The 17,190-nt window shown below is 36.7% G+C and overlaps 1 protein-coding gene across 15 annotated transcripts in view; it reads right to left on the bottom strand.

Annotated features, from left to right (window-relative positions):
- The window catches only part of SOX6 (SRY-box transcription factor 6), a 375,857-nt gene that overhangs the window by 206,856 nt on the left and 151,811 nt on the right, over positions 1-17,190 (bottom strand). For all 15 annotated transcript variants that reach the window (XM_075162744.1, XM_075162748.1, XM_075162750.1 and 12 more), the window contains one exon: positions 10,954-11,164. In XM_075162744.1, the coding sequence (XP_075018845.1) occupies positions 10,954-11,164 (211 nt within the window). The remainder of the gene's footprint in view (positions 1-10,953; positions 11,165-17,190) is intronic.

Genomic DNA, 17,190 nt, shown 5'->3' with positions numbered 1-17,190 from the left:
AGAGGAAACAGAAACTGAAGTAAAGGAAGCTTATTTTACTTACTGATGCATGTGCACGCCAGATCTATAAAATTACTTCTGAGCTATTCAAAGCTCTGTAAAAAAATGTTAAAATCACGACACAAAATCCAGCCAGTTTTTTTCAGAACTACTCCTGCAGTAATTCCATTGAAATTAATAGAGTCACCTCAGGAATAAACTTGGTTCAATATTTATTTTTCACTACGGCAAGTTCCTCTGACATTTTAATAAACCTCTGTCCAATGTGTTAGTTTTTGTTTCACTGTAAATATTTAAAAGTAATCTGCTTGTTACATATTTAAGATACGATAAGGACTGCTAAGACCTACACTGAGAACCAGAGCTGGTTTAAATATTGAAAATGCAGGTAAATTTGAAGATAGAGTAGAAAGAGCCAAATCCTGTCCTCCTGCATATCCCCGAACACATACAGCATAGCTAAAATGTAAACAGAATTCAGTCTTAAGGTGGTGGTAGACTAACAAGAAACACACTACAGAGCTCTCAATGTTTTTGGTGCCACTGCAGGCTCTCTAGACTGTGTTCAGAGTTCCTCCAGATGGGTGAAAGAGCCTGCTTGCTTCAACATTTTCAAACAAATAGAAGACAGAAGAGTATTCAAGACGGGTTTTTTTTAGGTTCCGTGAAGATCATGATTCACCGTAGAAGGTGACGTCACAGCAAGTTCTTTAAGAAATGTGAGCAGGCAGCAGTGCATTATAGCTGCATGTCGAAGTACAGCAAATGGTTATGTAAAACATTAAGTAAAACAGTTAACAAAAAGGAAGATGAAAATAAACAGGCATTCATACATAGGGCACTGTGCCCAGGAACTCTGGGCACCTATGTAGGGTAAAACTAAAAATACATTATGATTAATAAAAGAAAACAGCTATTAGATACATTCCAAAATGCTAGGCTGTAGAACAAGACATTTTGGCACGGCTTTACTGATCAGCAGCCCATGTTAAAGACCGACCCAAGACTGCGGAATGGGTGGTGCTAGTCAGGACGGAGCAATGCTAACAGGAGCTATCTGCAGATGTTTACACAGTGCTTGCCCTCGCAACTACATTTAACAAGGGCTATTGCACTCTTTTTTCATGAATATCACAATCTGAACTCTATAGAAACACCACCACTTCTTTATGTTATTAAAGTAATGCAGAATAGGGAGGATTCTGACACATTAACAACTACTAACTCTTGCTTCATTTTGGAGACCAACATGCCAATGAGCAAATAAGGAAGAAGCCTGACTACAAATGGGAATTAGAAGGATTCACCACAATGCAAAATACACTTACGAAACACAGAAACATGTAGTTTAGAACACTGAATTACGTTTTGTTCCTGGTTTTCACTTTGCGCTCATCAGCTATGCACGGGGAAGTGAGAGCACACACACAGGGCTAAAACTCGAATTACACAGATGAATAGGATGCAGGCAGGGTTTGAGCATACTACTGTTGAAGTTCATGATAAAGTCCTTCTTGGCTTTAAAGGTACCAGATCAGTCGTACAGTGCAGAACTAGAGGCCTTAAAATAAACCATATTTGAGACCACACCTGGGGTTCTATGTCCAGTTCTGGGCTCCCCAGTTCAAGAAAGACATGGGCATACTGGAGAGAGCCCAGCAACGGGCCACAAGACAACCAACTGATTGGAGCATCTCTCTCATATGAAGAGGGGCTGAGAGGGCCATGAGTGTTTAGCCTGGAAAAGAGCGGGCTCCAGGGGATAATATATAAATATCTGCGGGTAGGAGCGAAGAAGACAGACCCACACTCTTCCCAGTGGTGCCCAGTGACAAGCCCAGAGGCAAAGGGCACAAATGGAAATACAGGAAATTCCCTTGAAACATAAGAAAAACCTTTCTTATTGTAAGGATGACCAAACACTGAACAGGTTGTGGAGTTTCCATCCTTGGAGATACTCAAAAACTGATGGGACATGGCCCTGAGCAACCTGTTCTAGGCAATCCTGCTCTGAGCGGGGGGTTGGACCAGGCGATTGGAAGCGCTGCCTTCCCACTTCAGCCACTCTGTGGTTCTCCGGCTCTACAAAACCGACAGCAAACTGAGTGCAGGGGAACATGGATAGATTGTCACTGAAATAAACACAGTAAGGTTCTTTCACATATTGGCCGATATACTTGAAAGAAGAAAGCTGCTTTTAATGATGACATCCTAAATTTTATGATGCTGAACTGAGCAGTTCTTTGTAAAAAGGATAAATTCAAAATCCAATTTCCTCCCTCACATTATAAAACACTCTAGAGGATTTCCAAATTTTTTAAGCTCAAATTCTTCCCATTGCAAATTTCAGGGAAAACAAAAATGTCTAAAAAATACTTAAATAAGGCAGTATTTTAAATGGAAAAAAATGAACTACTTTTTTTTCCCCAATTGTTACTTGTATTTAATAATACACAAAAGTATCACTGATGTTGAATGGATTGAGTCTCCTTAACGTAATATTTGTTTGGTGATAATTAGCACGGCTGAAGACTAATCTTAATAATTGTTTGTTGTTTCCACTGGAGGCAGGTTTCCCTCACGAAAGAAGTGGCATCTTGGAGTTTCAGGCTAAAACACAGAGGTGAGCGTGGCTGCTCTCTCCGTTAGATGAACAAGAAAGCCTGAATGTGTAGCTGCCTCCTGCAGCCGGGCAGTGAGTGCCTCTGACTCTCTTGTGGCAACCAAATAAAGTTGTCAAAATTATTTTTAAGTAATGATAAGGTATCTAAACCAAATACTGTATAGAAAAATAAGGAATATATCAGCATTTAAAATGTATATGCTGCTGAGCATTTTTACTGTCATTTCTTTAAGAAAAGCAGATCTAATTAGCTGTATCTCTAAAGTGCGTACCTAGCATTTTTATTATGTATTATAACATTTTGCTTAGAGTTGACATTTTTATTCTGACAAGCACTGTCTGGAGAGCTCTCAATAAATAATACATTTACAATTTTCAGTAAATAAGCACTGGACACAAATCGTTATCCTTACTTACAGCTGCCCCTCTCTAATAGTGCTTTTACAAGTAAGGTGACTATTCAGTCTAATGCAATACTCTCAGTGCTGGAAAGATATTTTCATTCATTACCCCAGTCACAAGCACTTAAAGCACTGTTGCAAAACAGCAGGAATGGCAAAGCAAATAAGACCAACTAAAACTCAAGTTCATCACCAAAGAAATCTGAGGTCGTTCACCCTACAGAACTTGGAGAATACAATGGCGTACAAGATTGGCCACATTCAAGCCCTATCTTTCCCTCATACTTTTATACTTACATATAAATATAATTCTAGGAATTTTAGGAAGGAAAGTATTGCAGTCTAGTCCCTACTATTAACCTGATGACTACAAAATGTATTTCAATTCCCATTCTAAAGCATGATCTGATCATAACATTGTTTGTGTCACAGTACATCAGAAACCAATGAAGTCTGAATTTATTTTTCTGCTGCCAAGATCATGCAACTGAAGCAACTCTCCATATTTTTACAGCTATTTACTCACTCACATTCTTTGCCACAGAGCCCAATGTCAGTTGTACCCATTCATACTGAACTTGCGTTTCTTACTGCCCTAAGGAAAAAGCTGGCTTTTTAGATATGATTTTTTAATAATGCTTTCATAATACTAATAACATACAAATAGTGTAAAGATAGCAGATCTTATACCATGTCTAAAAAGGTGACAAAAATGTAGAGGAGCATAGTGGAGAAAATTATATAAAATGTAAGCATGGAGAAAATTTATCACACAGTAAAAATTAAATTAAATCGTATCCAGCAGTGGACAATGTCAGAATTGAGAGGTAAAGTGGGATTAAAGAAAAAGATGAGATCATCCCTGAAGGTAAGACATTGGAAAACACAGTCACTGAGGAGGAACTCATTGGAATGGTCAGTAGATGCTGGCGCTGAGAAGATTTCGGCCTGTTTCAGTTTAATCTGTCCCTGTCTGCAGCCCAAGTTCAGAGACAATGAGGAAAGGCTGTTCTAATGAAAAGGATTTTACTCATCTCAAATATTCAGGGCTGAATGCCTACATCTAGGTAACTGCCTGATAGTAAGCAAGGTGTATTTTCGCCTGACAGGTCCTCATGTGGCTATTCCCGTTCAACTTCCAGCAGACCCTATTATGAAAAATGCTGCTACCACCAAGCTCAACACATTTTTGTTGATAATTCTGAATTAGAGCTAAGAACTGAAGGGACATCTTTTAGCAAAAAAGATGGTCTCCATAATCTATTGAGCTATTCATGTAGATCTCATTCTTCATGATACCTATGTAAAAGCCTGTACTGTTCCCCATTTCTGTGCCATGAACAAATTTCAGAACAAAGAAAACTGAAGGGAAACTTTCAAATGTAGCATGAAAAATGCTGAAGAATTACTATACTGTAATCCACACAGAACCTGTGAGTAATGACTAGATGCTCAAATGCTACAACACTGGGCAAGACTGTAGTGTAGACAGCCAGATAATAAATGCAAAGATAAGGAGGAAAGATGACAACATGTGCCAGTTTCTTAAATAAAAATTGTGAGGTAGCATTTAATCACAAAAGAGTACTCTGAAAGACTTAAAGGATATAAGACAGGAAATAATAAAAAATGCATAAATTCTCATATACCTAGAAGGATAAATAAAAATATGAGACAAAATATTAATGACCAGATACAATATGGTTATACAGGCTGGGTCTGCCTTCGCAAAAAAAAAAAAATTTACCTAAACATATGTTGCGTTCTTAATATCATTAAAACAAGTTCATTAAAGTTATTTCTGCTTCAGACAAGAATGAATTTTTGATAGAAAAATGAAATACACTGGATAAAAAGAATGTAGGCTGCATCTTCTTTTAGTTACCAGGAAAATAACCCTAGAAACCACTTTCTTTGTAGTAATATTCCTAAAAAGTCTTGAATTACTTTAACTTAACACGTTAAGACACTGTACACGTCAACAAATTAATTCTTAGAAATTTTATTATTTATAAAACTTCTCTAAATAGAATAACATATTTTTCTAAAACAGCAACATAAATTGCAAGAAAAAGGACTGACCAATGTGCTCTTACCAAGATCATTGGATGAAAAAAAAAGAGAGACAGTGAGTTGCCTTTAATTATATGGTAAAGAGGTAAGGGATTCAAGAAGGTTTAGGAAAATGTGCCTCATATCTCTCCTCTAACTTGATCTGAGTCATCTATTTATTGTGTGAACTTTTGGGCTTTTGTGGTTTTATTTTGGAAGCATGTTTGGAGTTTAGCAGAAAAATTCCTCAGCCTAGATGCTACCATATACAGCTTCTAACAAAAAGCAAGTAAAATATATGTATTAAGTTAACAATATAAATAACTGATTCTGAATTTGCTTACCAAAAATTATTTTTAAGAAGAAGAAAAGGGAAGCATGATGAGGATGGTACCTAGCAGATGTGGCAAGGTTTTTCAAAGAAGCTGAAAGGGTTTTGAAGAAGGTGGGTTTTTTCACATCCAAAGAGCTTGTTTCTAGCTGAGAGGAACCCCAGTTACCATTTACGAATTCCATAGGTATCACAAAAAATAGAACAGTAGTACTAATTCATTTTTAACATTTAGTTTGGATAATCCTAATACAAAATCGCAGGAACATTTTTAGAGCCTTGAAACAGAACAAAATATCTGTAGTCATCAAAAGAACTGAAGAATAAAGAACAGGGGTCTATGAATGCCAGGCTTATTAGGAGAACCAGGGATCATGCCTTCATCAGTGGAAAGCATGGGTATAGAGCACACCACAAGACAGATAACTTGAATTAACTCTCAGTAAAACTTCTGAAAAAGATTCAAAAATATTCATTGACCACAGATGGTCAGTAGTTCACTTCTAGACCTGATCCACAAAAGACATGTAACATCCTCAGAGGTTGTGCTTAAAACTATACCAGAAAACAAGTGCATATGCCTGACCTCTCTCTGTCCTCAGCTGTGGGAGGCTTAAAACAAAGAATACAAAACTGAAAATCTCCATTCATTTAATACAATATAGCGTGCACAGATTCCATTAAAAAAAAAAACAACCAACCCAAAAAAACCCAACAACAAAAAAACCTGCATAAAATTACAACTGAAATGGTTTACCAGCGTCCAGTTATAAAACACAGTATGTGAAAGTTTAAGTTCGTTTATTTCCCAGTGAAGTCAACAGGAAATACGTACATATTTGTGTGTGCAATACTTGAGTATACTGTCCTTACTGGCATGATAGAAAATTTTATAGGGGAAGTATTAATCTATTTTAAGGCAATATAAAAGAAAGCCTCCAATTATTCTTAACTAATGAAGGTGAAGGGAAAAAAAATAACAAAACACAAAATCAGAAAAACCACCACTACTGAGTAGTGTAGTAAGATTTTCCCTAATGCACATAAAATAAATAATACATGTGAATCCTTAATTTTTAATTTAGATATCTTTAGACGTATTATATATCACTATGAGTTACATATATCCACCCATAGAGAGAGAGTACAAACAGGTGCACATGACAGAGAATAGATGGAAATTTATGAATATACTACTCTTTATATAGATATTCATTATTCCAACATGCATACGTAAAAATCTTTGATCTCTGAATGCTCAACTATGGTCTTCAAGGAGGAAACAAGAATGGGAAGCAGTTTATAAAAAGCTTGTGCTAGAATTCTGAACTGAGCTTGGTTGAAAAATGATACTGTATACATCGCTCAGAATCAAGGTCAAAAGTGAATTAGGAATCCAGGCCCTGAGTAATGAGGGCTTAGCACTTAGCAGAAACGACATGCCCAGTTTCCAGCTCAGAAGTGCCAGCTGACCTGCCAACCTAGCATTCCAGATCTGAAAGGGGGAAATCTGCTCTCCTAGCTACAGACAAGACGTGTACTACTAATTATTGCTCGTAGAGGCTTATGATGAAGTACAGTAGGATAGTTGTCTGGAAGCCAATTCTTAGCCCAGAATTCAGGCAGCCCAGGCGATGTAAATCTGTCTCACAAAAGTAATATAAGCAATATTCTGAAAGAAAGGTCTTTTACTGAAGGGGGATAGAAAGGGAACGAAGCAGTCTGACCACGCTATCTAACATAAACTCTTCATTTGAGCTGTAAAGAGATTTAATACTTGATTGTACTGGAGGATACTTCCAAAGAAAAAAAGCCAGTAAAACAATCCTTCTGCTTATAGAAAAACTAAGATGAATATGTTGAAGTTATCCAAGAGGCCCTAGAGTCTAGAGTTGTTGATTAAATTAGACACCTGTTCATTTCTGACCTCTTCCGTCTTATGAGAACACATGTCAGCAAAGTCTTTACATACTCAAATTAACTCTAAATATTTGTAGCATTCTTTTTTTTTTTCCCAGTTACAATTTTCTCATCAATTTTCTCATTTCCAAATCATTACAAATTAAGACACAGGAATGCCTTAGTGTACAAAGTATGCAAATATTGGACCATGAAGTCAAAACATGTTGTTTATCCCGTGATGTCAGTAATCTTTGTTTAAACTTCAAATAATGCTAAAAACGTACCTAAGGTATATTCAGTCCTGTATGAGGTGCTCGTGTTCCCAGTACTATATACAAGACATGACACTGGCTGAAGCACTATTATTAAAGAGAGATTAAAACAGCTGTACATTATGCTGAAGCACTCACTCTTTCCTTTACAAACAGACGGTCCTGGATTACAAGCAGCACTTGACCATTTAAATCACTACAACAACCAGATTTAACCAGCTGGGCCATATTCTCTTAGGCAATGCCTGTTGACCTCCTCAGTCACAGCTGCTCAGATGAAATTCTCATTAGACAACTTATTTTCAGAAGCCAAAGGACTCTGATTAAATCTATCTATTTAGACATGATAAAGTCTTTCAGTATGTATTTCTTTCCCAATGTTATGAGGTACAACGGAGACCACAAGTAGTACATACAAGCGTAACAGAAACCTAATATCTGAAGGTATACCACAAAATATTTCAGTATTTGACACCAGCAACTCATATTACTCAAATTCAGATCCTACAGATGGACCAGAAAGTTACTATAACAACATTAAAAGAGACTTGTTGCTGTACTCGCGTGGGGGTTAGAGCAGATGACTGGAATTCCTGAGTTCTTTATTCCACTTCTAACTCCACACTTGACATATGACCGTACGTTAGCCCAATTCCCACATTGACGGCCCTGGAGCTCCTCCCTATAAAAGATGCTAACATGTACTACTAATTTATTCAAAGGAGTGACGCGAGACTTCAAGTCCCACAGATTTTACACGGTAGTATACAGTTGAAAGACATGTCTTTTCCCTATTGCATTCATTAAAGCCATTATATTATGCTATCTCCTTGCTCAAAAAATCAGCAGGTGTTTTTCAATTTGGGTAAGCAATTTTGTGACAGATCAGGACTTATTACACAAAGGGCTCCTCAACAGGATTGGCTGCATACCATTGTAAGAAAAAAACTCCATAGAAACCTATTTTAAAGGACAGATGTTAAAGAGCATCATGTATGGTACATGTGTGATTAGGCTATTCATTAGGTTGTTTAAAAGCGACTGTAAGATGGCAAAACATTCTCATAATCTCAGACCTCATTTCTCCAACTGACTCTGCACTGAGTCAGTTGCAGCACCCACAGTCACAACAAAGATCAGAGTCTTAAAATAGTAATTCTTTTTAAAATGTTATTTTATTCCAATCAAACAAGTATGGAGAGTTTCCTTCTTTTTAATTCAGAGAAACCTCTGAATACTGAAATAGCTATTCAAATCTGTCATGAGAATTTTGGTATTCCTAGGCTACACAGAAGTTGAAAACCATTGAACTTCCTAAGTGTAACATCCTAAAGAGTTTCCAATCTTTCTATTAATGATTTTTCCATGTTAGTTTATATGGTACCAGTCAGATGCCCATTAATTATTTTCTGTAAAATGGAAGCGACCTTTTTTTCTACAGAAAATAAAATGCTGGATGGGTCGAAAAGAAGTTAACGTGAAGATACAGTCAATTACTTTTGAACTTACAGGCAGACTTTAGAACAGTTTTCCAGTATAATGTGGCCCATAAAAGGCAAGATTATTTTATAGATCGGAAATGACCTTTATTTCACAGCTGGTGAGAACATACAGCATGGAAGGCTCAAACTCAGTGAGAGGGATCTCTCTGCTGTGCACATACCTCTCTTAAATCAACTAGTGCACACTAATACAGAGGAAGCGCAGAAAATTCTTGAGAATGCATACAAAAATAAGCTATGAAGCTACTGGAATCCTTACAGTAAGATACTACGCTTAAACTTTTTGATGCACATTTTTATTAGCACACCATTCAGTATACTCCTGGAAAAGTCTTAGCTGTGGTGTCACTATAATCAACAGCAACTTGTATACTCCTGCAGCAAAGTATGAGCCAAGACCTTTGATTAACATGGAGTGTCGAACGACTGTTACTGACTGTAAAAAACAACTTTGCCAAAGTAACATTTAAAATAGTTTTCCTAGTCTAACCACCAAATCAAAAAGAAAGCAATTTTTAAAAGAGTGATCTTTACAGCTGAAAACAGACAGATGGTAGTAAAGAATCTGGGACATTCTCTCTTTAGAGATGTTTCACCAGCTTCAGAAAGGACACCTATAGAACACATTTATCTATGTGCTGGCATTTAACAATTATGCCAAGAAATTTGAAAGCCTGCTTCCATCCCTACATGATTTTATCCCATATTTAAACATATTATTGTATCAGCATCAATTTTAATTGAAATCTACATTGCTACATGGAGCAAAGGGATCCTAAGGTGCACTCTTTGAAGTGCACTGTGACCATGCCATGAAATTGAGGAGGTAAAATCATTCTGAACACATTCATATTTCAAAGAAAAAAGGGATCACAAAGTTCTACTGCCTTGTGGTTCTACTACGTTACAAATATTCTTCCCGGGTTATTTTTAATGCCGCAAAACAACACTGGTAAATTAACTAACAGAATCCACACAGATGCCTCCACACCTGTTTATCTATTTCAGAGCCTCCTGCTCTCACATCTTCCCTGGTTCAAACTCATGTATGAGCTCACAGACTAGAAGGTATTGTTGCAGAAGTAACCAAGACTTCATTCTACTTGACATGGGGAGACATTTTCATAGTGGACCCTGACCATGTACACACATATACTGATGATAAACTCATTCTCCAATTCCGTTTAGTTCCTGTCAAGGCCAAAATCTTAGGAAAGTCAATGAAAATATCTGAATAAGGACAGAATACATAAACTGCCTTAGAGCTCAAAGATTTGTCCTCATTTTTATCTCTTCTAACACTTGTAACAATATCTGAGCAGACTGTAAAAAAATTGATTTCTTCAGCCGCAATTCTAGATATATAGGTCAGAACTGGGTACTCTATACTTAAAACTGTTTCCCATTCTCCTAGCCACAGATGCTGGGTCATTAAGGTGATGAAAGATGAGAATTTCTAAGGCAAAACGAAGCAGCTCATGTTTTATTCATTCCTATTGTTTAAAATAAACATTTATCTTTTAAAAGAAAAAGAACAAATACCACTGAAGAATCTCCCTCGCAACTCTACAACCAGTTGAGAATTCATCATAACCTTTCAAGTAAGAGTTCAGTTTTCACCTAAACCGACATTCTTGCTTTGACTCACAGACAACCAACCCAATTTAGAAAGTTTTAAAAAACTACATATTTGTCTAAAATCCCTAATGGATCTCAAGCTACCATTGCCATGGTAACCTGTGAATAACTTTATCCTAGCCTTTGCCAATTATGCAATTTTCTGGCTCTTGATACCCAACACATTCTTTATGCCATAAAAATTGTAGGATTTGGGGGTGGGGAAACTGTATCAGTCTTATCCAACACATACCCTCTTGCTCAGTCCTGGTCATTTCTTCTAGCTTCTTCTGCTTCAGTGTGTCCACCACATCTGCAAGGCTTCCTTTGCGGCGTTCTGGCGTTCCAAAATTAACACTGGTCATTAGTTCACTGCGGTCACGACCTCCTTCGTCGGGCTTGTTTGGTGAGGTAGAGGTATTTCGGAAGGAATATAGGGAACATAACTTATTACTCTCTGACTCCTGCAAAGAAACAATACAATGTGAAAACATAGGCTATTTTCTTATGTCAGAAGGATCTCAAACAGGTAAAAGTTGAAAGCATTATTTATTAGTCTGTAATACTAATGAGCCTACATGTATCCTTCAGTTTCTAAAATAAGCATTATGATTTTAATTTCTCGATTTCAGTGCTTGACAGGGGCTCTTTTTTCCTTAAGGCCAGTCCTCTCCATGTTTCTAACGATCATACTTCATGCCTGAGATACTCCTCATCAAGGATTTTCCTTGTCAGAAACAAGTCACTTCAACACCATTTTCAATGAATGTAAGCTTTCACAGTATTCTTTAGTTCCTTAAGTAAGGGCAATACATGTAGCACTGAGAGAGAAAATACAGACGAGGACAAATTATTCCTCAGCTAATGGAAAACAACATACCTTTAAAACTCGAAAAAGTTAGGCCAATAACGACTGAGGAGCAAGGAATCTACTTCACAGTTAAACAAAGCTTATGGTATGTGTCTACCCATACTCATTCACTGCTCTTTAAATTCAACTCTTTTCTTAAAGAATGAAGGTTATAACGCTTCTAATATACAAAAGGAGGCTTTCCAGGCTAACATAGACAAGAATGAGCAAAGAAATTAGTTTATGGCAGAACAAGTCATGTATGCTGATACATAGGTATTGAGACTACATGTATCAGAGAAGGTGTTATATAGTCAAAAACACAGAAAGAGAAGTAAAAAGGGTTGATCCCCTTTGTCAAAGATACACATAATATTTGAGCAATAAGCTAAAAAAAAAAAAGACATCAAAAAGCAACGAGTAATGTAAAACTCTCCTCAATTTTGTGATATCACCCAACAGTCAAGCCCTTTGTGAACTTCTCTGGCTCAGACTCGTCATTCTCCCAACCATAGATGCAACATTCACTGCATCTCTGCTTTCACTCTTTCAGCTAAAAAGAGCACAAATTCTTCAATTTGCCTTCAAAAACTCAACTGTGGGAATTTCTCACACACTTCCCTTTCCGAAATTATTATTCTATTTTAATTTTTAATAATACCAAGCCAGGAGTGCTAAAAATTGGGGGTAAAAAAAAAAATCAAGGTTTTTTGTTTATGGTATGCCTAGAAATGTCAGCGTGTATATTCTATGCCATAAAACAGATTTTTTTTTTTTAATTAAAGAGTAGTAATAATAGTGGCAATATATTTAAGAATTAAGAGATTAATTAATAGTTCTCTCAAAAATCATTCTCCCAATGCATAGTGTTCCCCACAAACAATAATCCTATTACTCTATGAGCTGAAAATACCCATCTACAGAGTACTGAAGAAACTTGTGTTGGGAAATGACCTAGGTGAAACAAGGTGTGAAGAAAGATGGACTAAAGAACAGTAACCATCGGCAACATCATCAGACATAAATCTTCGCTTCAGTCTTGAACAGATAAAGAAGTAGCTGTGCGATGTAACAGAAGGAGCAACACTAACAATGAGCAAGTGTGGTAACTAAGGGCTGTGGACTACATAGAAGGTGGTGGTGACAAATTGTCGTCAAGCACAGCAGTATATGATCAGCACAGCACTATTATTGCCATTGGAGAAGGAGGCAGTGTTTTCTAGCCATGTTGAAAATGTATTTATTCACTAAGACAGGAAATTAGAAGACGCTATCGCATCCCAACAGTAGCAGCACCCCTGTCAACACAGTAGGAATGACAGAGGTTTTGTAAGCACAGACAGAAAGAGACATGGCATGGAACAAAAACTTTACCTTCATTTTTTCATCTATCAAACATTAAAGAACTTTTTATTCCATCCGTTTGTATTCATTAAAGAACCAAACATCACAAAGGACAACCATAGCTTAGGCAGACCAGGTACAGAGCTGAATTTGTCTAGTTGCCTTTAGAAAATGAAGGCTTTCTTATCTTCAATTGTTTCTCAAAACTACTTTGCATTTTTCTTAAAATTTGGTCTAAGTTACAATGGAGATGAAAAAAGCATCTTCTAATATTTTTCAGATTTAAAACTTGAATTTCTATAACACATTTCCTCAATGAAGAATTAATACTATATAACATGGCATTTTCACCTTTGAAGACTACAGTATAAGAGCAACTTAGTCATTTTAAAGGAGTTTGTTCTCAAGAAAGCAACATCCTCTTACAGTACATGAAGCATCTCCATCAGGCTCAATGCAGGGCTTTTCATGCTCTCAGCAAGGAACACTAAATCTATTGTTTAGGCCGGATACAAGAAGATAAGGCTAATCTGTGAGCAAGCAGAAATGACTGAATGTTCTTCCTCCTGATAACTTATCCTCTCCCTCGTCTGGATGCATACAAGGTCCAGCAAAACGTTCCTTCGCTGCTAATGAAAGACTATCCAAGTCCTGCCTCTGCTAGGCGGCACATCCACACTTCTTTTTCTTGCCCAAAAGTCTGCAATGTCCATAAGGAAGATGAGACAAGTTTAAACTCCATCCAAATGATGTACGTTTATGGAATGGAGGCAGAATGACAGCCTTCGCAAAAATGAGGATCTGTCCAACTAATGGAGTAATATATATTGTCAGTTTTGTGCATAATTAAAATGTAGAATAAAAATAAAAGAATAAAAAGTATCCCTAATATTTTTGATTCTGTTTGGTCCTACAGCCGTAATACTGGGGTCACTAAACAGCTAGTACATTTGCAGTGTATTATCTGAATTGGCACTCTAAGAAATCTAGCAAGGATGACTTTCTAAGCCCCATCTTCTTCTCCTTCTGAAACCAGAAATGGTTAAAGAGAGTGGCTGAGGATTCAGCAGGAGAACCGCACAAACTGAAAGGCATTCAAGGGATTAAATGGGCAAATGGAAAAACTGTAGACCAGTCCAGTGTAAATACCTTATCTAATAATAGCAGAACTCAGCTAGAAAAATCTAAATCAGCTGCACGTACAATTATCTACAAGAAACAAAACCAATTCCCATGCATCCTATGATTCTAGATAAATTTGTGAATAATCTACAAATAAAATGTACCTAGAATGAAACACTGAAAAGACTTCAGAAAGAATTTTATAGCTACGCAATCAGAATAGATATTTTTACTCCTATGTATCCATTGTTGGCAGCTTTCTTTTTTATTCCAACCACATGAACAGGTTATATTGACCTCGTATTCACGGCAAACTAGACAGATCAAAAAACAACGGGGCAAGGGAAGCACTTCTGTTATATTGTCTCTAGAAAGGTGACTCAACTGTCTTTGAAGGGAATTGTTACGGCAGCGTTCAGTTTGTTGAAAATCAAATAAAGGTTGCAGCAAATTTATGAAAGAATTTAATTTACTTGGTGGATCTTATAATCTTTTGCAGACCAATGCATGTCACATTTATGTCCCAGCACCTCACCCACCGCATGACCAAAAGTGCAACTATCACATACATCAGATGCAGGCCTGGCTATCAAAAATTAATTTGCATTGACATCACAAGCAGCATGCAGGTACCCTCCTAATGTAACTGGAGATACATCCTTATGGCCCAGGAATCCTCTGAAAAAGGACTAGTGGATCATGTGTGTTGTCTGGGAGAAGAGGTATCACTTGTTTGTTGGTCCTCTTGCTTTAATACATGAGGTACTCTCACTAGAAAATCTGGAGTCCAGAATGGAAAAGGACCAACATGCTTCTTATCATAGAACAAGAAAATAAATTCATGGTTAGTGAAGAAGAATCTGGTTCCTTTGAATATGGGATGATTCAATAATGAAAGAGATCCTATCCTTGAGATGCTTTATGAAGCCACCTTTTACAAATGAGGAAGCCCCAGTTCATTTGGCCTGAAGAGAGGAAAGAAAGGATGCTATTAAAGGTATTTTTCATGCTTTTTCCAAGAGCATGGAAGAAGAAGTAAAGACAAGTAAAGTGCCTAGCCAAGATCAACTCAAATGTTTCATCCAGTTGAGCAATCCATCAGCACTGCTGAAAATTCTCCATGCAAGTCAACATTTCTCAGCATAACTGATAATACTTAATAAGAAAATGGTCAAGAGAATATGACTGATATGAATGTCCACTTAATGTATTAGGACACAATCTGGTGCCCAAATTCATCCACCAGCTACATAATACACTAGACAACTGACACATCCCTGAATTCTCAAGTTTAAAATTCACGTATTTCTGTAAAATGGCATTTTAAGTCTAAACTTGAAATAATATCTTCAACACATGACAGTCCCTTTGAAAGATGCATTTTTCAAGGTGTGCTATTCTTACTGATTTCAGTGATTTCCATGTAAGAAGGGGGAAAAAAAGAAAATATCTTATAATAAGATATATAGCAAACATTCAGTCTATGGACAAAAGATTTAACACAGAGTACGCGTCTTCACCCAACATTGGTGAAATTTGGTCACAGTAAACCCTACACATTTTTAATCTTGACTATATTAGGATTAATTCAATTTCCAGTCAAGAAATAGAACAATATTGACATATTAATAAAGTGTCAGTATCAAAATATTATGTCCGTCTGAAGCATATTTTACGTGCAATAAGAATGGAGTGCTTAGAAAAGAAGAAATTTAAGAAAAAGCTATGTTTGTAAAATTTTGAATTCAGTCCTAATGGAAAGTGCTAGGTAGAAGTATTGCTTACTACAGATAACATAGCAAAGTGAGTTTCTTCTCATTTTGATCCAAAGTGACATCTGGTGCAGATTGCTCAGGGTCCCACCATACCTTTGCTAAATGTCTAAAACTATCCTCCCATTCACACGCTAATACTGGATAACTGTAGAACAACCGTTTATGCCCAGAATACACAAGGGTATTGCACAGGGATTTTTGCCCACCACAATGGTGGCATTTCCAGACTAGCCCTTAATAACTGGTAAACAATAAAATTTGAAGACAGCTTATTACAGAAAAATTAGGCATAAATCTGACTGCTTAAGGAACAACATATATGATGATTTTACATCTTAAGCTTTCTTCTTTGCCTTACTTTCTCAGATATAAAAATGTTTTAAGTTGAAGAGGTATTTAATTGCAGAGATGACTAAACCAGAAAATCTTACCGCCCAGCAGCTGAAGACAGAAACTCAGGCTGGACCACTGTCCCAGCTGCTTACTATTCAGCAGGGACAAAATTGAGTCTATTTTTGAAACATTGTTTTTTAATATCAAGGTAAATAACAGGCATTTTCCCTGTATAGATTTCCTTGCCAGCCCATTAGCACAGACAAAATTTTATTACAGATCATTCAACCCACTGTACTTAGTGTTTTGACAAAATGTCCCTATTATAACAGATTAAATACCTATATACAGCCATTAAAATTTAAGGATTAGGTTTCAAAGTGGACAAAAGAGAGAAAAATAAATAAAAGCACAAAAGACAGAAAACCAGAAATTAGCAAGGCATGAATACGAAAATCCTATGCATGGCTCACTCAGGGATAGGTAGCCTGTGCATGGAATCATACTTTTACTTACCACTAAAACCTCTACCTCCCCCCCTACGCATATGTCCATGAGAAAACAACATTAAGAATTCCAGTGCAATATGGTAAAAGCTTTCCTAGGTCTATCCTTGGCCTTTTTCGTGTTAGAGGGCCAGCATACTTCTTTAACCAATCCTAAGTTTGCTTTGAATATATGTGGTCCAACAACAGTATCCTTAGTCTCACCAGCTTTCCAGGCTGCCTGGTGTAAACAACGAGTGGCCTGTTGGCCATTCCTTTGAGAGTTGCTGTGAATGGCTCAAGTATAGTTTTGCTAACGGCAGAAACAATTCTGAGTAATTACAAACAACGGCTTGGTATAAATAAAGAGGGGGACTCTTTGTGACTACATACATGGTATTTTCTTCACATTCCATAATAATTCCTCTGAAAATGTTACTTAAAGATAATACGTATAGATATTTCAGCATGCCTCTTACTCTGAAAAAATGATGTTTTAGCATGCACATTCACTAAATTTCACAAGTTACATTGGTAAAATTCTTCAAAAAGAGAGCTGCTTAGTTTCTGTACAAAGGAAG

This window comes from Calonectris borealis, chromosome 14 (genome assembly GCF_964195595.1).
Source record: "Calonectris borealis chromosome 14, bCalBor7.hap1.2, whole genome shotgun sequence".
Lineage (NCBI taxonomy): Eukaryota > Metazoa > Chordata > Aves > Procellariiformes > Procellariidae > Calonectris > Calonectris borealis.
This window is presented reverse-complemented; position numbering and strand designations above follow the sequence as displayed.